Here is a 26,855-nt window from a genome sequence, read left to right as displayed (position 1 = left end):
CTTCTTACAACAAATGGGTTCTCAGCTCAGCTGCTGAAGAGAACAACTGTCACCAAGTAATTCTCCTCTTGCACTGAACACTGACATTATTAGATAATTACCATATCAAGAAGAGTCAACTGTTAAGAATAAAGTGCCTAGAAAACTGGAAATAAAAACAAAGACATGGGAAAAGTCAGGACAACTTCTCTTTCAGAAAAAAACAGGTGAATTATTTGATGTACTCATCATGATGCATGGTGGAACTGTTGAACTCCAGTTCTGAGAGGCCAGAATGCAGGTGTATTGAAAAGCACCATTTTATAGCTCTGAAACATAGATCATGATGACGCTTATGTCCTGCTAGTTTTAGGAACAACCAGATGCACAAGAACCACAGTTATCAGAGCCAGAGAGAGAGAGAACGCACTCAAATTGAAATGCCACAAACTCACCCACACCTTCCCAGGTTAAAAACAAGTGGGCAAAGGTTTACCTTCAACATCAGCACTAAGGTAGTTGCGTACTTCATTCAAAATGAAATTTATATCTTCCTCTGTTGGTATTGGATGGGAAGTAACATCGGTCGGGCTATCCGTGGTCCCTGCAATAGTCATCTTCTCCCACGGCAGGAAGAAAATCACTCTGCCATCGCTGGTGGCTGGGTCAAGCAGACCCATATGATCAGGGCTGAAATAAAGGATGGATGTAGGTCAAAACAGGGCAGGCATCACCAGGGATTCTGTTCCTGCACACCTTGTACCCCATATAAAGTATTAGAATGTTATCTTCATTCCTAGGTCAAATGATTAATTAAAAAAAAAAAAAATAAAAAAATCAGAGATTTCACCTGACTTTAAAAAGTAGTCCCAGATTTTTTAAGAAATAGGGCACCTGAAAGTGATGCTCTTTTTTGCTTTGCTAAGCAGGTTAGCAGACCACAGCCTTAAATCTAGTGACTGGGCCTTTGGCATCTCACCTCTCCATTCACTCTGTAAAGTTGTGTTCATTGGAATTTCAAATACAAACATTTGGTAATTTTAAAACAGCAATTACTTGAAACTCTTTATGGAATGAACAACTGCTTTTGATCAAAAAAGGCCAATCATTTATATTATGCCTCAAAAGAAAGAGAAGGCTGAAACAGAATACACATTTAAATGGAAGAACAGAACCCTAGTTCTGTTTTGATGCATCTAAGTATGTAACAAGAAAAATTAAAAATTAAGTATTATTAACCTCAGTTCTTAACTATCTGTGCCCTAAACAGAGGACAAAAGCAAAGACCTACAGAATCCCAGTGACAACCTGCATTTGCAGTAATGCTGTGAGGTGGGAGAGGGGTAATGGTTCACAACAGAAAACCATGAAGAAAACAAGAGAAGAGCAACACTGAAATCATAAGCATTATAAGCACATTCCAACAGTAAACATCCAGCAATACCACAGCCTGGGTCTGTTAACCATCTGCCACTTCAACAGGAGTGAATGCCCAGACTCCCACAGGACTCAGACCAAGAAGTACACTCAGAATACTCTCAGCTCCTGTGCTCCTGAACAGGGAACCATGTTGTGAGAAAAAAAGACAAGGAAGACACTAACTGGATGCTACTGTTCAGAGCTTTGTCAATTATTTACGCCAGTGCAACAAACAACGATTTAGTTAAATGAAGATAACCAGTAGTTCTTCATAGAGGAAATTTTAATTTCTGTATCAATGTTTCCTGATATAATATTAAAAAGAAAAGAAAAACAAATAAACTAAAAATCCACAGGTACAAACCCAGTTATCCTCATGACTTACTAAATAGGTCTGCTTGTATCTCAGAAAACGAAAGGCTTCTATAATTACTTCAAAGTAAACAGCTTTTATATACAGAAACACTTAAGCTTTTTTGTTCATTTTTATTTAAAGAAAAGATGCCAACTTTCATTTGCAGTGCTGTGGGTACTTGCAAAACCACCTGCAGCTAGCTTAGCAGTCTTCAGGTTTTGCCTCTGATCCTGGTAACAGAAGGAGCATATAGGAATTATACAGAAGGAGGATAGGAGGGTATGTATTTAAGGGGTAGTACAGACCATCAGAGGAGTTCAATGGACTCAACTATTAACACAGTAAGCTGAAAGCAGACAAACACCTGCTTGGATATGAATTACCTATTCTAGGGAGCCACCAGCCGAACCACTGAATTGTTATTTTTAGGAAGTCTAAGATTACTGAAGGTAAGTTTTCAATATCTGGAAAGGCTAGAAGAGAAGCTGAAAATTTCATACATAGCATGTATATTAGAACATTTTTTAGGTGATATTTATAGACAGCTTAAGCATACAGTTGGAAAAGTACAATTTAATAGGGGAAGTCAACACAGATTTGTGAAAAGTAAATCACGTCAGACAAATGATTACTTTTTAAAATGAAAAAGTTATTGATTTAGAGACAGAGGAAACTAGAGATTTAATATACAGTATCAGAATATTCAGAAAACTTCAGACATTTTCTCAAAAGTATGGGTTTTTCTAAATGTGATCTCACAGAAACTCTAAAATAAGGAAGATAAACAAGTAAAGACTTAAAACCAAGTTCCACCTCAACACCAATGGTGTGAAGTGTTTTCAATTTGATTACACAGCAAATGATGAGAAAGGATGAAATAGTTCTCCATATGCCAATTAATTTACTGAATTAATGACTACTAGCTATCCCAGGAAGCACACTCTCAATCTCCCATTGCTATGTTTGTTCCATCTTACATAAATAACTAAGGAGCCACCAAAACAAATTAAATTAAGATGTTTCTCATTGAAAAGAAGCATCCTAAAACCCAAATGTTGGCTGATATGGAATGCCTCTGGAATCATCTGATGCACACAAGAAATAGTCCTGAAACAGCATGTTTTGTAAGACACGAATTCTTGCGACTACAGAATAGACATGAAAATGAGCTATGAAGTATAGCAGCATCAGCCACTGTAAGATTTCTCTAGCACTGTTTAAAGACTACTGAAATGGGTAAGTCCAGGACTGTAAACTCTAACATGAAGTATAAAGCATTGCCTTTACATAGAAATATAGGGACAAATGGTCTTGGAGTGTAATACAGATGAATCTTAAATGGCTGTCAGCAAAACAACCATTAAGACACCTGGCCTAATGTTTGAGCAGTTGTACATTATTGAAGAGTTAACTTGTAACAACTGAATGCAGTAGGAGGTTCCTTTTCCAAAAAGCAGTGCAGTTAAGTTGGACAATGTATATCGAACATATGACAAACCAGGAAAAAAATCTTGAAAACACATGACTAAAGTACATGTAGAATGTATGAAGCTGTAGACTACTGAACTAGACAAGATGCTTTAACTGAGGGGCAGACGAGAAGTCTTAGAGTTGAGGTCAGTAAGTGGTTCCTTCCTGGACATAGCATTTTATGGAGCAGAACAGATACATGGAAGACCTCTAGTTGAATAAGCTTTGACCAAAGCACCACAAATGCAGTTAAAGAGCAAATAGGCAATTTTCCATAGAGTAGAACTAAGGTTCAGCAGACAATTTTACATGGGATTTGGAATGCAGATCAGACAAGAAAATTCAAGACAGACAAAAAGCATCTGACATTTGTCAGAAGGGAGGGGAAATAAAGTATTTCATCCATAGACACATTTCAGGCAGCAAGCCTATCGGAACAGAGGTAGTCAAAAACCACTTTCATTTAGCAGATAATACACTTAGACAATAGGGAGTGAGAGGGACTTGCTGCAGCTACCAGAATAGATGTATACTAAAAATAGGATTAATGAGAGGAGGAATACTGGGACTATTAATGAAGAACATAAATGAATAAGAAACCCATGGGAAATAAAGGCATTAAGTTAACATTGGTTTTATAAAACCTTAACTATGTTTATATCTAAAAACTCTACCTCTTCAAAAAAAATAATTTGGGTGAGTACGGGCCAAAATTCTCTATAAAACATTTACCATAAGGCAAGCAGTCGCAGTGAAATTACAATCTTCGTTTGCTGAGGAGTGCTCCTTGGCAGCAGGAGACGACCTGATACAACTAACATTAAATACCACGAGTATTTTCTATTTAGCAGACAGTTCTTGGTTTAAGCTATCCCACTTCATGGAAATTCAGTGCAGTTTTATCTAATCAGCTGCACTGTGGAGGCAGCATGTGGGTAGATACTATTTCACAAGAAAAGTAATGCCCACATGCTGACATACACAGGGGAACAAGGAGAACAAGAATTCTCTACATTTCTGATTAAAATTATTAGGTTATTACTGAATAAATAAATTAGAACCCTCATGCATCCCAAGCCATCTTCTACTTTGAATTTACAAAGTGAGTCAAAGTTTTAAAACTTTATATGGTTTTGTTGTAGGGCCTTAAAGTCAATCACACATATCCTTCTCATAGCATGTGAGGAAACTAGGATTACAACCCATTCTTCCACATAGCTAGTGCTTTCAAGCAGCTATCAAGTCATTTTCCCATTTTTCATGTAGAAAGACACCAAAAAAAGAACAGAATGCAAGAATGATTTTACACTAATCCACAAATGCCTCAATTTTAGAGTCATGGTCATGTCCTGTTGGGACAGCTCTGGAAAAAACAACATGTTGTGCACTGGAAGTCTAAATTTATATTCACAGAGGAGTGCAATGATGATATGGAAAGCACTATTGTAAGTTCACTGTATCAACAGAATTGAGCTAAGTCCATAAATGTGAATTTCCATTAGGATGCTAATGACTTCAGAAACCAAAGGTAATATTTGAGTTTCAACTGACAGGGCTTGCTTGGTAGAAGGGGATTTGGTTTTGCACAGCAAATAAGGACAGAAGCAGTAGTCCACAGAGTGCGTGCTCACAGAGTGCCACAGGGACCTCTGTGACAAGGTCAGCAGTGGAGGCAAGTCTTCTCCACCAGAATGGTAGGTGGGCTGGGGGCCACAGTGGCATTAAAATTTAATGATGTTATTTTGAAGTACTTATTCAATGGCCTACATGCTGTGTTCATATGTACTATAAATGGAGTCATAACATAGCAAAGTACAGTGGCAGAGTGTCACTGCATAGTTTCATGCTTAACAGGACAAGAGATTTTGTATGAAGGCAGCAGCCTCTCTGGAAGGTTTCATATGCTGCTTCTTTTCTTAAGGGGAGTGAACAAGCAGCCAGTACACTCAATTCAAATTCATTATTGAAAAATACGCCTTTCACAAGTCTGTTGCAGATGCCCTGCCTGAATACCCTTCTGTTTCAGCAGGAATTCTGCCTTGGTGTGTTTTAACTAAGAACTACGAGACTTCAGTCTTTTTCTGAATATACGAAATTGATCTTCTAAGCAGCACAGTGCAGAATCCTCTTAAAAAAAAAACCCACTCAAAATAAAAATCAAATGCATTCAAGGCTACCATAAAACCCAGAAATGCGTCTCTGCAAGCCTATTTTTTACAGACACCAGCAGAGATTGTTACAAATGGTTTAGGCTTTGAATATCGTTACCTGTAATAACCAGGCATGACAATATGCACGCCTGCACTTGGCTGACAGATGTTTGGTACTTCCTGATCATCCATTTTGCGCACAGAGTCTGTGAAAGGTCCCGTAGCATTGATAACACATTTGGCTTTGACATCAAATTCCTGCCCTGTGAAAGAAAACAGTATCAATCACATAAACCATTTGTTTTCTTGCTCACTGACACCCTCTGTTATTAATCTACCTATGAACTTCACCTACTGTAAAGCACATCCTGCTTGTCTGAACAGAACAGCTGGAATGATTTTTAAAAATTAACAAAGTTTTCATGTAACGCCTATTTGAAAGAAAATGTTTTACAGTGAAATTCCATCTTATCTGTAAAGGCAGAAGGAGGGAGACTGGATGGAAGAAGTTCAGCTGAAATCTGCTTCTCAAACATGAGAGATTTCAGTCTCAATCCATAGACTTGGTAAATGGGACTATTACTGTACAGCACACAGCGTTTTACAATATCATCTTTGCTTGACAGAAGGGTTTGGATGTAAAGCTTAGCTTACCCTGCCAAAATGCTAGGATTCAAGTGAAAAATCTGACAGAAGTTAAAGATGATTGACATTAATGGTATGCTACTGCACCCTGGGAAGATGGCTCCTTTGTCGGTTCATTGATATTTATAAACAGCAGCGTTCCCTGCTCCTCCCTCGTCTCATTATTTCTTTGTGTCTTTAATGAAAAGTAGGCTCTCCTGAAGGGCTCTGCTTCCTGCTCAACCATGGTGTGGTAGAGCCCGCTGCAGACCAAAGGACACTGGGGGCCCACCACTTGCCAGCCGGTCATCTGGGAAAGCTGGGCAGGAAGCTGTCCTTGTGTACCACAGCTTTCCCATTGCCAGGAAGGCACGCACCTGTTAGGACGTCCCTGCAGCGCACACCACACACACGCTCCTTCCCGCTGGCTGGGTCTGTCGTCTTGAGCAAGCGCAGCACTTCAGTGTAATTGGCGGTGGCAGCGCCGTACCTGGCAGCAGTGAGGGCGATGGCGAGGTTCATCCGCGCGTCATTGTGCTGTCCTGCAGCAGGGACGGGACCAGAGGAAGGACACCAGTCACCTCCAGCCACGGACTTGTGGTATGGAAGTGTGTCAGAACCGATCTGTCACATCTGTCCCTGTCACATTGAATAGGCTTGATGGCTGCCTGCATCTGAGGAGAATTATTTAAAGATACATCCCCTCTGCTCCGTTGGCAGCAATGTGCCCAGCTGTGCTCCTGTGTGGGCTGCTGCGGCACCCAAGAGTATACAACAAGCAAAGCCTCTGAACATGCAACTTAGAATTAGGTTAGAATAAAACTTAGAATCAGGCTCACCTCCACCTAAGGAGCAGACAGATTACTTTTTTCTTTACCTTTTCCTGTGCAATCGTGCTGCAATTCTGTAAATGTATCCAAGCATTCATTTGACATTCCAATCAGTATTAATCAACAATCCCTATTAGCAAGTATGCCACACGACATCCAACAGCCAAGAAACAACCTTTCAGAGACTGTGCCAATTTACCAGCCCTCTAGAACTGTTTTTTCTTCATTTTAACTTCCTAACATACAACATAGAGTATCAAAGAAAGAGAAGTAAGCAGACAAGAATTAATGAAGGATTCTTAACATGTATCATTAAAGATTTATTACTGAAATTCCCTTGTTAAAGAAAACTAAGAAAGAGGTGGAGGGAACATGAGGGGAAGATGATTAATTACTTGGAAATACTGGCTTCACCTGAGACTCCTCCTATTTGTTACTGCCACTGAAGTTAAAAGTCCTGGATGCTGGCTGGAAAGAATTAATATACATTGAAGGGGCCAGGCTCTGTGTGTCCTGAATAATTAATTTAAAAGAAGGCTAAACTTCCCAAGGCATGGTTCACTTCCCTACGTGCTTGGACCACTTCTATCAAAGATAATACTGATAAAGTGATAAATTTCCAATAGACATTGTAGTTGACTTATGTTGCCAGCATTCCCAACATTTAGTATAAATGGTTTATGTAAAGTTTGGTTCTTCTGATTCTGCCTGTGCAATCTTGAACCACTATGCAAATAATCTGTTCCTAGCTAAAAGGGCAAAGTTATAAAGATAGGATCAATGGCCTCGAAGGTGCTGCATCCCCTCCCCAAACTCCTCATTCTAACACAGCCCAGACGATAGAGCGCAATAAGTCTTCAACTACAAGAAAAAAAGTTATGCGAAGCATATGGGAACAGTAACATGATAAAGCACCAATGAAGAAACAAACAGTAACTCCAATTCAACTAAGCAAACAATGCCAAAAATAAACTGCAAAAAAAGAACAGCAAAACAACTGAGCAAGATGTCAAGAAAAGCTGGGGACACTCCATCACACAAGATGCGTAAGATGAAACAACCATCTGTCAGAAGTGGCAGGCAAATCATTAAATAAATGCATCAACATTTATGCTGTGGTAGTGTTGGGGAATGGATAAAATGACCTTATGTGGTTTACCTCAAACCTTCACATTTTAACACAGGCTTGAGCAAATGTACATCTCATATATAGAGGGAGCACTAGACAAAAAAAGGACAACAGCGACGAGCTGCATTACAGCAGCTGCTTCTACATAAAGCAGAATACAGGACATGCTTCAGAGTAACCCAGGCAATGCTCCTCTTGTCCAAAGTTGAAGGCTTTCAGAGGGTAGCATTCTGGAGTCAACTCTCTTCACAGTGGTGCTTGATCTGGGGGACTGCCTGCCCCATAGGGTGCTGCAAGTCTTGATACTGCAGGACAAGGAACCCAGCAGATACCAGGAATGCCACCCTCAAATCAGTGCTGTCTATATACATAGAAACCCTGGAGTATCTGTTTCCGTGCAGCAGGACTTATTCTTTCATTGTAGAAGGATCCTAGGACCAAGGGGGTTTCCTTAGTTACTTTATCCTCCATCGATTAGTCCTTGCCATCAGTGCGTAAGGGGATACCCCCCACAAACTGGTCTTCTCCAGCTAACACAGGGTGTGAATTTATCACACAAAACCAGCCCAACTTTCATTGTTTGCCAATATTAGCTTTGGTCTAATGGAAGTCATACTGTTTACATTCTGCAAGCTTGCTTCTTCACAGTTTTGTGACTTATTTGTCCAGACCAAAAGCAATCCAGAGAAGCCAATCAGCAGAATAAATAACGTGAAAACAGCTGTGATTTCTAAAGAGAGCAAACATCTAAGTAACAACTGTTTATTAAGCCCCAAATCCAAGAGCTGATCAGCATTTTGTTGAAACTCCTAATGCCTGTAACATCAGAATGAGTTAAGGATATGCTCAGTGCATTGCAGGATTTGGACACTGTGCTCAAGATAACATTTCCATGCTTTCTCTGAAACTCTCATCCATTTCCTCCTCATCATTATTCTGATGCAAGAAACCCCTTGCTATTACTCAAATCTCAGCTGTCCAAAAGGAACTCTGAGTGCCTATGTAATGTATTTGCAGGAGGAGGACTGGGAAATAACCAGTTCCTGATTAACTACACATCTAGAAAAACCCACTGGTTTCAGATTGATGTGATCACAGTGCGGAGTCCTCGAGTATTTCACAATATAAACAGCACAGATCTGCAGAGGTGTAGATTTGAAAGAAATGAAGAGTGACTGACTAGCTCAGAAATTTATCATCTGTGGAGAATAATACTGCAACAGTTTGGTAGAGATGGGGGTCACAGTACAGTATTTTTTACATGCAAATAACTGCTTTTTTTTTTTTTTAAAGCCCCCAACTCACATGTGCACATTTTTCCCCCAGACAACTACATTAAAACCCTGCACTTTATATGCAGTAATCTTTTTTCTTGATGTCTGAAGAAGCAGTTGCTGTTCCTCCATGCACGCCCTCCAGTATAAAGGCACCACAGCCAAATAATTTCTTACTACAGCACATTCACTGCTGACAAAGCATATTTTCTGCCAATTAGAGTAAAACTAGCTAATTACTACTTTGGAGTCAGGAATTGTCCTGGGTTCAGCAGTAGCAGTCATGTTTCTCCTTCGTGGTAGCTGGCGCAGTGCTGTGTTTTGACTTCCAGCCTGGGAACAGTGCTGGTGATACCGATGTTTTCCGTTGTTGCTAAGTGATGTTTACCCTGACCAAGGACTTTGTGAGCCTCATGCTCTGCCAGGGAGGAGGGGAAGCCGTGAGGAAGCAGAGACGGGGTGCCTGACCCAGGCTAGCCAGGGAGGTATTCCATACCACAGCACGTCATGCCCGGGGTGGGGGGTGACTGGGAGTTACCCGGAAGGACATGGGCTTCCGGGTGGGACTCGTTTCTTGGCCGGTGGTATCGTATTCCCTTCCCTTGTTATTTTCTCTTATCATTGTTGTCGCTGGTAGTAGTGGTGGTGATTTGTGTTGTACATTGGTTGCTGGACTGTTCTTGTCTCAACCCGTGGGAGTTGCACTCGTTCAATCCTCCTCCCCATCCCTCACGGGAGCGGGGAAAGGGAGAGCCCCGGGGGAGGGGGCCTCGATTGCTCTCAGCCCGGTACCACTCACTGGGAGTGAGTGAACAAACTGTCTGGCTAGGGTTTAAACCAGGACAAGAATGTCTGTTTCAAAGAGAGTGGTATGTGAACAACAGAAAGATGAAAAGGTACTGCTTCATACATGTCCTTCAGACTCTCCTCCCTAATAAACCCCCTTTGCAGTTCTTGCAGCCTGCACAAGAGGTGGCTCAGCGACAACAGGTATTGCTGTGGTACAGGGTGATATTGGCATGCGGGTCGGGGAGCCTCTGTCACATGGCAGAACCAGGCTTTGATGCCTGGCCCCTCCTTCAGTGGAGGTAAAGAGAATACGAGGGATGGTGGGCACATGCCAGCCTGCCATCACAGCTAGAAGTAACCAGACAGCAAGGTCCCAGCACACTTGGTTAAAGTTGGTGTAAAAAATACCCAAAGGGGCCTACAAGAAAGCTGGAGAGGGACATTTTACAAGGGCACATAGGCATAGAACAAGGGGGAATGGCTTTAAACTCAAAGAGGGTAGAGGTAGAAAAGGTATCAGGAAAAAGTACTATGAGGGTGGTGAGACACTGGCACAGGTTGCCCAAAGAAACTGTGGCTGCTCCATCCATGAAAGTGATCAAGGCCACTTGGAAAGGGCTTTGGGCAACTTGGTCTAGTGGAAGGTATCAATGCCTGTGGCAGGGGGGTTGGAAGCAGATGATATTTGATGTCCCTTCCAAACCATTCTATGGTTTCATGTGTCCTCATACCTGGATAATCTTTACTGCTCTAGAGAGAAATGGAAGGGTGAAGCAAAGATCCTATACCTCAACCTTTCCAATTTTTCAGTTAAATGCCATTCCCCCCAGATAAGATTGGGAAATTCACCAAAACCAAGATAAAATCGCCTCCAAGCTTAATTTCCTCCAGAACAGATGTGTAAAGCTTTCTTGACCTGAGCACTGTTAACACCTTGAGAAGATGCCCAGGAAACTCAAGCTGTAGTTTTGTGGTAAATGGTAAACCAAGAGCTTGCATGGGAGGTCCTGGATTACCCACCTAAAGATATCTCTGCATCCATCATCCTCCACATCAGGCACTAGTGCCCCAAAGCAAAGCAACAAAAACAATGACTTCCCCTTGCTAGTAGAGGTAACCACTTCATGACACCATGGGGCTTTTTCCCAAATGTCGTAAGTCAAAAAGTTATTTTATAACAACAAAATGGCTAAGCCCAATTAATTTGGTGTCTTTTTCCATAAATGAGTAAGCTCCTGAAGATCTCATAACTAACCTGTAGGCAATACAGTGAAATTCTAATTATGACCTTCACCACAATAGATGTTTGCAAACACCCTGTCCTGTGTTGTCCAGAACTGTTACTGGAGGCTAGCTTGGAGAGCACTTGTTTGCTGTGCACTGTGCACACATCAGCTGTCAGCTGGATGCCTCTCAATGGCGGTGCAAAAGGTATCCTTGGGAAAAGCATCCAAGAGGCAACTGATGCACATGCTGAGTGTTCTTTGCAACTCCTCCCATGATACCTCTCAGAAGGATGTTTAAACCATTTAAGATATTTCAAACAAATGAAAGAATCATCCACCTTGTTATTCATTACTGTCATCTGCCCATAATATAGTAAAAATAGAGCGAGACCTTAATTTTGATTAAGGGCAGTCAACCTAGCTTTTATTAAAACACTGGCCTAAGTGCTTTCATTATATTATCACTAAATCCTCTTTAAAAACTCACCTTATTCTTAGAAGACATACCACTGAAGACATTTAGTGTGTGAAGACATTTTGTGTGTGTCCTACATCATGTTAAGACCAACAGTTATGTCGTTTGGTTTATAATTTCTTTATTGTGTGTGTGTGTAATTTAGGAAAATTCTATTTTCATTCCTTAGTAGCAAATGTTGTATTTCTTCAAAGAGGAACAGACAATGTTTCCGTTGGCACTAAAAGAATCCTCCCACAGAGTGCACATAGTGTACATTCAATTTTATTTTTATCAATGCTGAACCACAGCCAGTAGTGGTAACAAAGCCCACAGACTTAGAAATTTGTTTGTGACTGATTCAGTAGAGTTGTGTGAAAGCCACTGCATTAATAAGGCACTCCGGCAGTTCTGGTATATTCTGTCCTCTGCCACACTCTGACTCCTATTACTTTTATACCAATTCCTTCTTTCTCCTCTGCAACTCTATTCAGTTGAAGATAAACAGCACTGAGCAGCTAGTTACTGCATTTTATTTATTTACTTTCTAAGAAGCTGGAAACTCTTTCAGTCCTAAGAGTGTAACTTTTGTTCATGTTAATCTTTTTAAGTTAAGAACTAGCACTTTGTTATTGAGTATACCTGCTACCCAACAAGCAGTCATGTACCAACAATGCACACAAGCACTGTGATGATGGCCCGAAATACACCTGGTTCATACTGCAACTCTTCCTGCTTTAAAAAACAGGCTGGTTCCTGCAACATACATGAAAGCCTTCTCATCTTTTCTCAGTTTATAGTCTTTTCTGATTATGCATATCTAGCTATTGCTGTGGAGGTCAACTTTAATGGAGAATGGAAATTAGCCATTCAAGAAGCTATATGACAGTCTTAATGAACTTTCTCAAGAGGACAAATCTTTTCACAGAACCACCTAACAGGCTTCTTTTGAAAGGAAAAATACATTAGAAGAAATATCTGAGTGAGACAACCAGGCCCACATCATGGTCACAATCACAGAATTACAGAATCCTAAGGGTTGGAAGGGACCTCAAAAGATCATCTAGTCCAACCCTCCTGCAAGAGCAGGGTAACCTAGAGTACATCACACAGGAACTTGTCCAGGAGGTCCGTGAATATCTCCAACGTAGGAGACTCCACAACCCCCCTGGGCAACCTGTTCCAGTGATCTGTCACTCTCACAGTAAAGAAATTTTTCCTGATATTCACATGGAACCTCCTATGCTCCAGTTTACACCCATTGCCCCTTGCCCTATCACTGGACATCACTGAAAAAAACCTAGCTCCATCATCCTGACACTCACCCTTTACATATTTGTAAACATTGATGAGGTCACCCCTCAGTCTCCTCTTCTCCAAGCTAAAGAGTCCCAGCTCCCTCAGCCTCTCCTCATAAGAGAGATGTTCTATTCCCTTAATCATCTTTGTAGCTCTGCGCTGGACTCTTTCAAGCAATTCCCTGTCCTTCTTGAACTGTGGGGCCCAGAATTGGACACAATATTCCAGATGCGGCCTCACCAAGGCAGAGTAGAGGGGGAGGAGAACCTCTCTTGACCTACTAACCACACCCTTTCTAATGCACCCTAGGATGCCATTGGCCTTCTTGGCCACAAGGGCACATTGCTGGCTCATGGTCATCCTCCTATCCACCAGGACCCCCAGGTCCCTTTCCCCTTCACCACTGTCCAGCAGGTCAGCCCCCAACCTGTACTGGTACATGGGGTTGTTCTTCCCCAGACCAAGACTCTACACTTGCCCTTGTTGAATTTCATCAAGTTCCTCTCCGCCCAACTCTCCAGCCTGTCCAGGTCTCGCTGAATGGCAACACAGCCCTCTGGTGTGTCAGCCACTCCTCCCAGTTTAGTATCATCAGCAAACTTGCTGAGGGTACATTCAGTTCCCTCATCCAGGTCGTTGATGCAAATATTAAACAGCACTGGTCCCAGCACCGACCCCTGAGGGACTCCACTAGTCACAGACCTCCAGCTAGATTCTGCCCCATTGACCACAGCTCTCTGCCTTCTTCCTTCCAACCACTTCTTGATCCACCTCACTACCTGATCATCAAGCCCACACTTCCTTAGCTTGTCTATGAGGATGCTGTGGGAGACAGTATCAAATGCCTTAAATCTTATATCCCTACTAATGCAGCCATACAAATAAACAGGGGTTGGGGATTTTTTTATTGTTTTAAAAAGCAGGGGTGATTAAGGCAACAAATACTTGCAAATTAACCTCATGCTTGTACATTACTCCTTTACTGAGCTAGCAAGCTCCACTGCCTGAACTATAGTACTTACCTGCACCTCACAAGGCAGTCCCTTGGATTTGGAACATAGCTAACAATCTGTCCCCAGCATCAAGATGGGGATGTTATTGGATCACCACAATAATGACACCCACTGTCCCCAGAAACACTGGTATTCTAAAAGACATTTTACAAGTATATTTATATACACATGTTATATACTTGTGTCAGCCTTGCACTAGATAACTGCATGCTCACAGTAAAGAAAAGCAATATGCAAGATCAGTTTCATGTACATGAAAGTTTTCTTGTTGTGTCTATACAAACCTTACCAAAACCTCACCTAATTTAAGGTTTATGAGTGATAATTATACATCACTCTACATAACTAAGTTACCATGCCTGCCTGCATCCTCTAATTTTTAAATAAATGCCTAATTGCATGAACAGTTTTATTACAAGCATTAAAACAGGAACTCAACATCTGCGGTACATACGGTAATCAGTTATAGCCAAGTTTAGGCATTATGAATCAGCTGGAGTGACTCAGAATTGCTCCAGACTTCTCTGAGAAAGAGCTCAGCAAGTTCTTTTCCCCAAACATAAGTACAATATGTTGGTAGTAGAATGTTCAGAGGTAAACATCAAATTTGACTCCCAAGTCACAAGTCATTCAGAATGTCCTCAGACCTGGACTATTTCTTGCTCTCTGAATTTGAAGTCAAAAATTTGCCAAAAGCTGACAGACTTCCTCAGATACGCAGCACACACGCATTTGTTCTTGGCCTGCTTCCGAGGGACGAGCGCTCTGACTCAGCTGACTCCTTTCTATCACACCCACATGCAACAACCCAGTGATATCACACCAGACTGTTAATGTGTCTCATACAAATCATGTACCATTTGATTTCTGCTTTCCACTGTGTTATCTGTGCTGCTGAAACATGGCCCAATCAGATGGGAAGAATGACACACATCTAAATATGCACCGGAAAAATCCACGCACCCCACATATTTTAATTCTTCGAGATCTGCCCTAAAATGAATGTATTTTCAGCCTTTGTTTTGTAGGAGCTGTAATGGAAAGGAAAGCCTTGACTTTGGTCTTCTCATAAGTATTCTGGCAGATTCAAACTCAGATTTGACACAGCAAGTTTAAACAATCCAGTAGAAGTAACTTTTAATAATTTCTTGCTTCCTCTATTTAGCACCAGCTTAGACCACAAGAAATAAACTTCTGTATTCCTGTGAGTGTCAGAGGTAGAAAGGTAACCAGCAGCATCCAACTTCAAGGTTCTACTCTTCAAGGGTCTGAAAGAGCTAATACCTATTTACCAACAACAGCCACATTTATCAAACCTTAACATGCACAGCTTGGGCACACGCTGCAGAGACCACCCAGGACACCAACACCACTGTTTTACAAGATGAACTTATGAAACTTCAGATCGAGACTATTTCCATAAGGCAAGATTAAAGGAATAGAGGAACCTGTGACTAAACAAATTGCATGTATGGATAAAACCAAAGAAGATCACAATGAAGATTAGGAAACGAAAGTACACGTTCCAACTTACATACAGAGTTACAAGCAAATGAGTCACATAATCAAGAGACAGGAAACTCTTAAAAGCTTTTTAAAAAAATGAGAATCACAATAGTCTGAGAATGCTTAATCGAGTCTACTGCCAAGTTACAGTGCAGATGCTAAAAAACCATATTGAAACTAAGATACCAGAATGAAAAATAAGACACCATATCCAGGCACATCAAGTGAGAGACAAAATTTGGAATTATTGTTCTGTGCTACTGCTTTATAATTATGTTGTTCCCCATTTCTTTGTATCAGCCTTCAACCTGTCACTACAATCATATTGCAATGTCAGGGCAAGTAAAAGCACAGTGTTAAAATGAAACTAAACATTGTCACTGTCAGTTTATGGAAACTGTGCTAAAATGTCACCATGAGCAACTGTCACGGCAGGTCTGCTGCGGCTGTCCCACTGCACCAGAAAAACAGGATGATGACAACACAGCTTATGGACCCATGTGGCATCAGAGTAGACTAGCACTCCCAGTCCTCACACTAACAGCTTAATTCGGGGCAAACTCAGATTTGATGCAAACCGTGTGCTGCACACCACAGTTAACTATTTTTTAAGCCTAACTGAAGCAGTGATGGGTTTATCAGCTGCCGCATGTTGTGTTCAGCAGGTGGGATGCTGACCTCCACTGCATGACCTAGCGGAGAGCAGCCAGGGCTAGAAGGACCAGCGGGGAACAGCAGTCATGGGAGAGGTGGAGTACCATGCCAGAGCTGAGGAGAGGCCATGCTGCTCCCGCAGACAGGGATGCAGCACTGCGCATGCCCAGGAGAGACAGTTGGGTGCAAGCCAGCAGACACCCCATGCACCAAGCAGGCAGGGGACAGGGCTTCTATTGATGGAGGGATCCACCCCATTCAAAGTGAAGCCACACTTTGAGATAATTCTCCCCTACACCTAGAGAAACCAGAGTATGAGGGGGTACAGAAACAGGCCATGAAGTGCAGGGTGAGGTGAACTGGGAGAGGAAGAGCAAGGCAAGGAAGATGAGCAATGTGTACCTTCTCAACCCTTCTTGACTGGGGTCTATCCAGCCTCGTATACTGACAGACACAGGGACAGCCACCAGAGCAGGGGAGGGAACAACATGATGGACAGGCATCCCACAATCCATTTTTCTTGAATATACAGATAATCATACCGGCAGTACGGAACAGAGTACATATTAACTAATGACCGACTATTAAGTTCACATAAAATGCACACATATAAATTACAGCAGAGTTACATGCTTCGGTGGAGTCTTTCCCCTAAAAGCCATGACACACTGGGGAATGCTCAGATGTTTGTGGCACAATGTGCAAATAATGTCGTTCTGCTCAGGAATAATCTTAAATCTTTTAGGTAACATGATCTGAAGAATTATTCCCCATTCACTTCTAAAGGGACATGAAACCCATCCTTTGCTTATACGAGCATTAAAAAAAAAAGAAAAGAGAGACACAGAATTCACTAGAATATTCATCATTTCCAACCTTAAACCCACAGCGTACAAACAGATGAATCCAGCAAGTCAGAAAGCAAAGCCAATTTAATCTGTGGCTCCCCTGAGGTAAATGTAGTTCACAGTCCTGCCCCCACCCCAACCTCAGCCATAATCCCCGCTTCCTGGAGGTAAGAAAGCACTGGAGTGAGGAAAATTCTGCAGCAGGATATAATGATCCAAAATGACAGGGACAATAATGACAATGAATTTCATGTCTCCCAGTCATGAGCTGGGGATGCTTGACTGGGCTGACTTACACAATTAAATTGTTACAGGTACAGCAGGAGCTGCAGTTATCATCACCATGCTTTTGGGAAGGATGCCTCCAGCACAAGGAAGAGGAGCACTGTGGATGCATGGTCCCTTTTGTTAGGAGCAAAGGGCCACTCCTGCAGGGCTGCTGCTGCAGCTGCACCCTGACAGAGGCAAAACTGGGTTAAAGACATGAGCCATTTTAGACAATTGATTTTATCCCTTTTGAAAATGATAAGAAAGCTCTGATGGCTACAGCACAGCGTGACTTGAGACACCATGCGCCAAGAAGCTTTACAGAGACCCAGTGGATTTTCTGAGAGAATTGGGAAGCACCATTTATAAGGGATCCCCACCAGTGTTTTTACTAAAGCCAGCAAGGGAGAATACTATGGCTTCTGTAGGTCCTGCCAGAGACCTGCATTCTGTTTTATGTGCATTCCACTAGAGGCAGCTCTTCTTACTTCTCAAAGCCCTCTCATAGCAGGCTGCCCATTTTGCTCAGGATTTCATATACAACTCTATTACACAGAACATGGGACAAAACGTATTTGAAAGCAACGGGATATAGAAAATGCTCATAGCATTTTCCAGGTTATACCTACAGTTAGTGTGCCTGCAAGGCTTCTCTCATTCATCCAGCTTCAGTTTTGAAATACCAAGAAATATGGTTAGCCATGTATTTCACCTATAGAAAGTCTTTTTAGTGACAAACTGTCAAAGAGTTTTTAAATCCAGGGAAGAAAAAAAAAAGTCATACAGTTGTCTGCATCTGTAATAGGGTAATACCCCTATTACAGCTCAACAGTCTCAAAATATTAATTTGTCAAATATGAATTATAAAGCTGTAACATTTCATAATTCAGGACACACTCAAATACTAGGAAAAATAGCTACAAGAGCCTAAATAAAAAAAAAAAGCATTTATTCCATTTTTGACAGCTTAACGAATGCCCTACTCTTTTGCATTGATTTTTGTGTGTATGTGTGTCTGTGCGCGTACATGTGTGCCTGGGAAGGATTTCTCATGGGGTTTGCTGTAAACAAGGAAAGCTAAATCCTCTGCCAAAGCTTCTTTTTCAACCATTAAATAACCTCCATATTAAAATATTTCAGGAGAGAATATATAAAAAAATACTGAGAATGCAATATATAAAGGACAACTACTTACACCTCAGCAAGTACACTGGCAATCTGTAGAACAAGACATTAGACAATAAAATACCTTGATGTGGTAAAACAGTCACAGAAGTAGTATATGTTAATTCCTGCTTTTTGGAAAATAGCAGTAAATTCAAAGAACATGGTCAACAAAGCTCAAAAAATCTCAAATTCATGATTGATTGCAGAAGACAAATTTTCCTTACACACCTAAATGCTCATCTTGCAAGGCAAAGTGCATTAATAAAGTCTGCAAGGACCTAGATAGAAAAATAATGCATCTTAAAAAGAACTGCACCACTTAGAATTTCTAAATGCTTCAACTTGAAATATTCTGGCCAGTTAGATCTCTGCTTAATGTTTTCCCTGGTTCTGAACATCATGAGCTATATATAATTTAAATGGAGATTAATTCTTCCATTTAAAGTGCTTTAAAATAATTCCGCCTATGATCTTGAGCTCTCAGCCCAGCGTCTCCACAGTGCCTCTTCTCCAGTTTTCCTTGAGCTACCTAAGTGGAACTGACAGATCACTGCTCAGATAGCAGCCGTATTCTTCCCCCAAAATGTTGCCTTTTTGCTATTCAGGAGTATCCTAATACCAACAAATGCTAAATGAAGTCTGACATGTACCCCTAAGAAACAAACTTGTAAGTTGTAGCTTCAAAGGAAACCTTGAATAAATAAGACACATTGTGTACACCCAGGCTAACATCCAACATATGCTTTAGTTTCCCGATGCCGAGACAGAGCAAGAATAGCCCCTGGTAAAGCCTGTGATTTGCTAGTGCTGGTACTTGCAACATTCATAATGTACCTTTTTTTTCTTTTTTTTTTTTTTTTTTTAGGCTGTATAAACAATTTTTAAAATGTAATTAAGACCACAGCAACATTTCAGAACAAAATATATTAATGAATAATGGATTATCTGACACGCCACTAGTTTGATCCACAATTACAAACCAAAGCAAAGATCTTTCCTCTGCAAAAGAACATTGCCACCAGTAAGTCATAACTGGACAGGTGATTTTATCAAATTAAAAAGTAACTGAAATAATGAATGCATTTAATTAGCATCATAGAATCATAGAATAGTTAGGGTTGGAAAGGACCTTAAGACCATCTTTGGTGGTGGCGACCAACATGCCTAACAGTGAGACACTGCTGGTAAGTGCTATTAGCAACTACAGATACAAAGAAAACATGGCAGAGACAGAAATAAAAAAAAGCAAGAAAGCAAGATAAAATTACATGTAACTACACATACAGATCAGATAGGACGCTCCATTCCTAAAGGGCCAATTTATTTATTTAGGGAAAACAGAGAAGGGATGGGAAGAGAAAATAAAGATATAACCTACTTTAAGACTTTACCATTATTTAATGCTCTATTTTACGACTAATCCTTCTGAAAGGCCTAAAAGGAGTTTAATTCAATCTTATAATTCCCTTCTCTATTTTAATTTCCTTCTCCTTTTGTCCTCCACTCCTCAGTTAGTGCCAAGATGGGGCAAGATAAGAATTGATTTAACACTGTAGTTGGAAAGTTTTTATTCTGGACTAGGTTCAGCCTCAAAGCACCCAAATGTATATTATAAACTCACAAGTGCGGTATTTTAGTTCTTCAGTACTGCTTTATCCTAGGAAATTGAGGGTTGATGGAGCTTTGAGAGGTGTTTTAATTTTTCTTGCTGCAAATTACCATTTCTTTACATTCTCATCAAAATGTGGATAACTAAGTTGCAGTCTTCCAAGGAAAACACAGTAAGTCCAGCTATCCTAGCATGAACAAGTAGTTTCAGTGGCGGCAAAGCTTCAAGTCTATTTTTGATTCTCTCACCAAATATACCCGGAAAGTCCTGCTAGCATTGACGCTCTTCCTCTGAGGAAGAATCATCAAGATTCTCTGCCCAATTTCATGAAACTTGATGAATGAACAGAGCAATTACGCTACCTTCCTTCTCCACTAAACTGCTGTACAATAATTGGTACATTTCCTTTTATTTTTTTTATTTAATTTTATTTTACACTTTGTTTACAATATGCAGCTTGTGCATTTGTTTCTTATTCCTTAGGAAGGCAACAAACCCATCACAGATATCCCTCAGGCATGCAGAACTTCAAGCTGTATTATTGTACAGATGTTTTCCCTAAAAGACCACATGCTATATTGGTGCTGAATATTTAGATCTATTCCAACACTATTTAAAATAATTATTTGTCCAAGAAAACTGAAGACTAATTTTAAGACTACCTTGTAAATGCATATCTTTGGAATGCTGGGGTAGAAAATAGCTATGATACATACAAACCATTTATTTAATCAGAAAAAACTTCAATAGATTATAAATAGATTTCAAGTCACAGTGCTCTTATGGGAAGTGTAATTACAGTTAAGAGAACCACTTCGTTCTTGCATGCTCTTGGGATCCCTTAGACCGTTTTAAGTTACGTTTGATAGTTATGATAATGAAAAAATAAATCTGAATTACTTCTCTGTATGCTATTTACAGCAGCTCTTGCTACAGTACAGAAAAAATACCACATAAACCCATACCAAATTTTGCTCCTAAATAACCTATTTCCTCTAGACCTTAAAAATCAGGTGGAGAATATGCACTCTCCATCAGAGATAAGTAAAAATCAAGTCCATCCTTTAAATCTCGCCCTACTTCCAAATAAGAATCTGCACATATCTGATGCCACACATGTATATATATTTTTTTTTTTCCATTCTCCTGGGCTCTGTACAAGACAACTTGAAATTATCAACATATGCTTCCACTAGAAGCCATATAAATACCAACTCCAGTGTGTTTCAAGAGTCCTGCCTACTTCTTCCCAGTACAAAAGCCCCTATTGATAAGCTGATGAAAAGTGTAAATGCAGTACTAAAAAGGGAAAAGAACTACCTTTACAGTCAATTTTGTGTGAAGGCCTTTCTGACTGCCAAAAGGTCAGAAACTGCATCTCCAGGTAAAACTAACTAGAACTGTAGCAGTAAGTAAATCAGTATTTAAGCTATTTGTTCTTCAGAGAGTTCCTCCAAGACTGCAAGAAATCCATGGCTTTTTGCCCTATCTTGAACACATTTGACGTTTTGATATTACCTAGCTGGCCCCAATACCAAGAAAGTTTTACCAAACTTTCTGTCTTGGAAGGGAAGAGGAAGAGGACTGGAGAAGGAGGAATATCAATCTAATTAAAAATACATTGTGAAACAGATACAAGTCTGCTGTAAAGAAAAGATACTCCACCTGTGAGACAGGCCGTGAGACAGGCCAACATGACCAAATGCAGCAAGAAAGAAATTATGATCATGTACCCTGGTACTCCAGCTTCAGCAGTGAGCTTTCCAACATTTAGAATGTGTGTAAGTTCACTGCTTTTTAAATACTGTTTGGAGATGTAACTTGCATGACATTAGAAAGTATTGAGATCATACAATCACAGAATGGTTTGGGTTAAAGATCACCTTATTCCACCTCCCTGCCATGGGCAGGAACACCCTCCACTGTTTTTGAGCCTCCAGGCTCAAAGCCCTGTTCAACCTGGCCTTGAACACTACCAGGGACGGGACAGCCACAGCTTCTCTAGGCAATGTGTGCAAGTGCACCACCCTCACAGTAAAGAGCTTCTTCATAATATCTAATCTATGTCTCTGTCAGTTTAAAGTCATTAAACCATGACACCCTGTCACTACTTGCTCTTATAAAAAGTTACAGCAATTTGGATAAAGCTCAAGGTACCTCTACCTCAACACAAGTCCTAATATTCCAGAGAAGCAAAGTTTCTGTAAAGTAAGCCAACTAAACCTTCTCCAATTTTGCATTACAAACAAAGAGTGACACTCTTTCCAAATGTGAACACATGAATACTTTCAAACATGAAAACTGCTATTTCTAGATGACTGCAATGAGTTCTATTAAATCATCATTCTATTTTGAATGAACACCAAATGACTTGCAGAAAGCATCTTTATTTTCTTCCACTCAAGACACTGAATTTGTGTAAGTGTTAAACACAAACATACCTAAAACTAACAGATAAAATAGATTAAATAACTCAAGCTGGAGGCATTTTTCCTCTTATGAATTTATAACCCTTTATTTAAAAGGGTTTTCACAGAAAGCACTCATGTCTTATAACTACCTCTAGTATTTGATTATAATTACAATGAATGCTGCCTTTGTGGCAACCAATTCCACCGATACAAAAAGTAACTGATCCTCCAGCCAATGCAGCCAAGAATCAGAACCAGCAGCCACATCATCCTGACAGGGTTGGAGTTATTTGCACAGTGAAAGTGCTATAGCAAATCATTTAACATTTTCTTGTCTTACGATACCTCAGAAGTGTACAGCAAAACCATGCACAGCCACAAAGTTGTGGGGAACCGCTAAACACTAGAATGCTTTCACGCACCAGTATACCTACCAGCCAAGAAAGCTAGTATATTTTCCCCTACATCCAGTAAGTTACTGTCATAAAAAACAATTTATCTACCAAATCAATGCTTATGAGAGGCACACTGAATCCTTCAAGTTGTTCTTCCCTTTAAAAAGTCAACATATGTGATCTACAGTTGCATACTTCTGTTTCTCCCCTCTTAAAACACAGAGTAGTACAATAATGAAAGCACAAAAGGGCAACATACCATCATAGTAGACAATAGCTCCGACAAGCTCATCTTTGCGTAGCATTGGGAAATGCTCCAAGGCTCTTGACTTGCTAAGGACATAACTACTTTTCAGACACTGACTTCCTGCTACGAGGTCATATAATTTTATTCCAAACCAGTAGTATGGCAACTGCCACCATCTGCAGGAAACAACAACAACAACAAAAAATCCCCATGAAGTGAACTAAAGTTCATGCACACACTTGTTATGACACAGAACACATTAAGTAACACAGTATGTTGTAGTACACCACTTTCGCTTTGTACCATCATAAAAGTTCGTAGTATTGCAGTATCATGCAAATATGTAAGAACTTACATATTGTTTGCTAGTGGTTTCAACTGATCTATTCTCTGTAGTTAGTTAAGCAGACTCAAGGCTTTATTTATCCTAGAATTATAATCACAAACTGGCTTTATGTACTTCAGTGTAGGGTGAGATATTAAAGCTATGTGTTGAGGGGAGACCCTGGCTGTTTGTCAAGCTGAAGGGGTTCCTTAAATGCACGTTAGTCAAGAGACTAACACCTCCTGCACAAACACGATCAAATAAATGCAGTCAACTGCTGGCTGACATGAGCTCCAGCTATTATGAGCCCCTCCTCTACAAAGACAGGAATAAAGCCATACACTAAGATCATTCAGCAAATACAGCTCCAAGTAGCCTGTTACAGTAACTGTTCTTAGAGATCTGAAAACCTAACCCAAATAACTTAGTCTCTTTTTTGTAGCAGAAGAAAACTATTCTCTCAACATCCACCTGTCATGCGCTATAGAAGGCAAGTGCACAGAATTACTGCACTGAGCACTGGTGGCTGCATGAACTAAACAACGCATTACTAAGAACACTAAGACAGCCTGTGTTGAAGACGAGTATGTACTAGAAAGAACAGCAGAAAACATACTGGGAATGAGAGTCTGCTCCACCAACAAGCACCCCCCTTCCCCTTCCTGCAGGGTGGCAGGAACGCAGCAAACAGCTCAAGTCCAAAATGGGTTACTAGGCAGCTGGGATAGCTGCTTGGTTCCTGAGAAAATTTCATGCCTCTACAATATTGTAACATCTCACCTCCTGAAGGACAAAGCTTGTGACAGGTTTAAAGACATGCTTGGAAAGAGGCGCCCAGAGACTTCTCCAAGGAAATAGCTTGCTTGTGAAAAGCAATGGTAAAGGAGTGGTATTATAGCAGAGCTTACTTGTAAACAGGCAGCATTATTGGCAAAGGAGATGACAGGTGAGGAGCTATTTCAAGCAGATTTGCACGCTCCTCAAGTGCTTCTTTCACCATCTTGTACTGAAAAACACAAGTGCACACGCAAATTCCATGTTACTCGGTTTTGTTTCCATGTGCAACATTTAATAAGAAACTGTTTATCAAAGCGAAGAACTCCCACAATCCTTACTGTTCTTTCAAAACCATACTGAGATTTGCTGAAAAAAAAAAAAAAAAAATCAAAAATTAAGGAAACTATTTCCCAAGAAAATTAAGTTCCACTAGTTTCCTTTTGGTGTCTTGGCAGGTCAGCTGAGTAACTTTTCATCTGAACGTAAAGAGCATTAAAGCTGTGTTACTCCTAACTATAAGCAGAAGGTACATGAGAAGGGCTAGAATTCATTCTAAAGTAGATCTTGTGGGACATTCCCACAGTTAAATCCCATACTAATGCTGAGTTGCAAATGCAAAAGTGTTCTTCTCCAAATCAATCAATATGAATCAATATTAAGTTATTCTTTGGCAAAAACAAGGTTAATTTCTGTAGCTGGGTAGCTCCATGTTTTATATATTTTTCCCTATCAAGTCACTGTTTCTGTAGCAGTATTATAACCATCAAAACATACTTTAGGTCACAGAGGTTTCAATGAGAAGATCAATCATTTTATCAAAACAAGAATATCATGCTTCCACAAGAATACATAAAACCGCTTATATATAATCACTCACCCATTTTCTTTCCACATTCCAAAATAAATCACTCATTTACCATATTTTCTTTACCCATTTCAAAATAAACAGGACAATCACTCACTCCCTGAAAATTCTAAACATACAGGTAAGATGCTCCTTTTATTATGAAACCAGCCCTGTCTCTGCCTGCCTTCCCCAAACTATACACAGTCTACAAGCTATGGCAATTAGATTGCCCATAAAACAATTTAGCAAAAGGCAGCAGCACCAATTTCCCTAGTCTGGGAAGCTCAACTGAAGAAAGCACTTTCTATGTACAGTGGCTGGAGAATAAAACAGTCAAGTATTAAAAAAATAAAAAGGAGACTTGGATATAATTGGGATAGGGGAAGTATCTATTGGCAATTTTTGCGTAACAACCAGCATAAACAATTACCTGCTCAAAATCCAACTTCATGATGGCCTTCTGAAGATATCTCACTCCACCATGGATCAATTTAGTACTCCTGCTGCTGGTCCCTGATGAGAAATCATCTCTTTCTAGAAGGGCTGTTTTTAGTCCTGTGTTACCAGAAAACCAAATTAACTTCTTAAATTACACAATTTGTATGTAATTCATTAAAGACACTTCTCTAGGGTAGAGACAATCACAAGAAAAATTACTCTGTACATGGATAAATTTGTATTCAAAGTGTAGTGCACTGTCTATATCGTAATGAAAAATTTTAGCCTCCTTCCTAAGGGAAAAGTCAAAACAGAACTTAAACAGAAGCACATTAAAACCTGGATATTTCACAATAGAAAGGCATTACAGTACATTACAGGGGCCATGCTCCCTCAAGCAAATTATAGTTCATATTCATGGCAGGAGCAGAATATTTTCATGAATACTTTTAACTCTTTGTAGCAGAGAGCTCTAAACCAGTCACACTAACAAATGTCGTACAAGGGAGGCAGCAACTGTCATCCTTGCCTGCTTACTTATAGTCTGCTAGAGGTACTCAAAACTGAAGTGTAGCAGCTCACAGGCACGCTCACCACTCAGGGAAACCTCAGCGAAGGAACATGATGCTCACGTACACAGAATTCTGCCATTCACATGAAATAGTATGATAAGGTTTAATATGAAATATAGTAGCTTACCTAGGAAGTATAGCAAAATGAAGAAGCAAGTTCAGCTACAGTTTACTATGCAGATACTACATATAGCTCACAAACATCCTCCTTTTAGGCGTTACATATGCAAAGGGCACACATACACAAAACATGAGTTGCAATATATCACCAAGTATTTCAGAAAAACATTTACTCAAAATAATGTGAGCATATTCCCTGGCAGAAGCCAGCACTGACAGTTTGACCAGCTCAAGCAGGGGGTAACACATGGCTCACAGATGTTCACATGAATCCAGAACACCAAGTGCTTCATAACCAAACAGTATAAAGCTTATTGCACCAAACACTTGGAATGCTGCTGGCATGTTTGCTGGCATGTTTGTTGCATATGTCATGTTCCCAGTCACCCTAAAGGACAGGAAAAAGCTTTCACGGGTGAAGGCACACTGCTTCATACAGAAATTGCTAAGAAACTATATACCCCAATACTGTAAGTGCTGGCATCCTCTTTGTGAAGGAGACTGACATCAGGTTATATGATGGAAGTTCAGTCACGGGAAGAGTGGCAGTGAAGAGATTATTAACAGATGCCTTTTAATGGTATGACACAGACAACGGTCACATCCTTTGGTACATACCTACAAGACACCCACCACTGACTTCCAATATCCAATGTAAGTA

General features: G+C 40.4%; 1 protein-coding gene across 2 annotated transcripts in view; it reads right to left on the bottom strand.

The window, feature by feature from the left end:
• The window catches only part of GPD2 (glycerol-3-phosphate dehydrogenase 2), a 66,772-nt gene that overhangs the window by 12,599 nt on the left and 27,318 nt on the right, over positions 1-26,855 (bottom strand). For both annotated transcript variants that reach the window (XM_062637831.1, XM_062637830.1), the window contains exons 4-9: positions 25,495-25,619; positions 24,349-24,446; positions 23,128-23,291; positions 6,375-6,539; positions 5,492-5,636; positions 476-669 (exon numbers count right to left, since the gene is read on the bottom strand). In XM_062637831.1, coding sequence (XP_062493815.1) covers positions 476-669; positions 5,492-5,636; positions 6,375-6,539; positions 23,128-23,291; positions 24,349-24,446; positions 25,495-25,619 — 891 coding nt within the window. The remainder of the gene's footprint in view (positions 1-475; positions 670-5,491; positions 5,637-6,374; positions 6,540-23,127; positions 23,292-24,348; positions 24,447-25,494; positions 25,620-26,855) is intronic.

This window comes from Pezoporus occidentalis, unplaced genomic scaffold (genome assembly GCF_034315485.1).
Source record: "Pezoporus occidentalis ecotype Australia unplaced genomic scaffold, CSIRO_AGI_Poc_V1 ctg54, whole genome shotgun sequence".
Classification (NCBI taxonomy): Eukaryota; Metazoa; Chordata; class Aves; order Psittaciformes; family Psittacidae; genus Pezoporus; species Pezoporus occidentalis.
The sequence above is the reverse complement of the archived record's forward strand: the minus strand, read 5'-3'. Positions and strand labels throughout refer to the sequence as shown.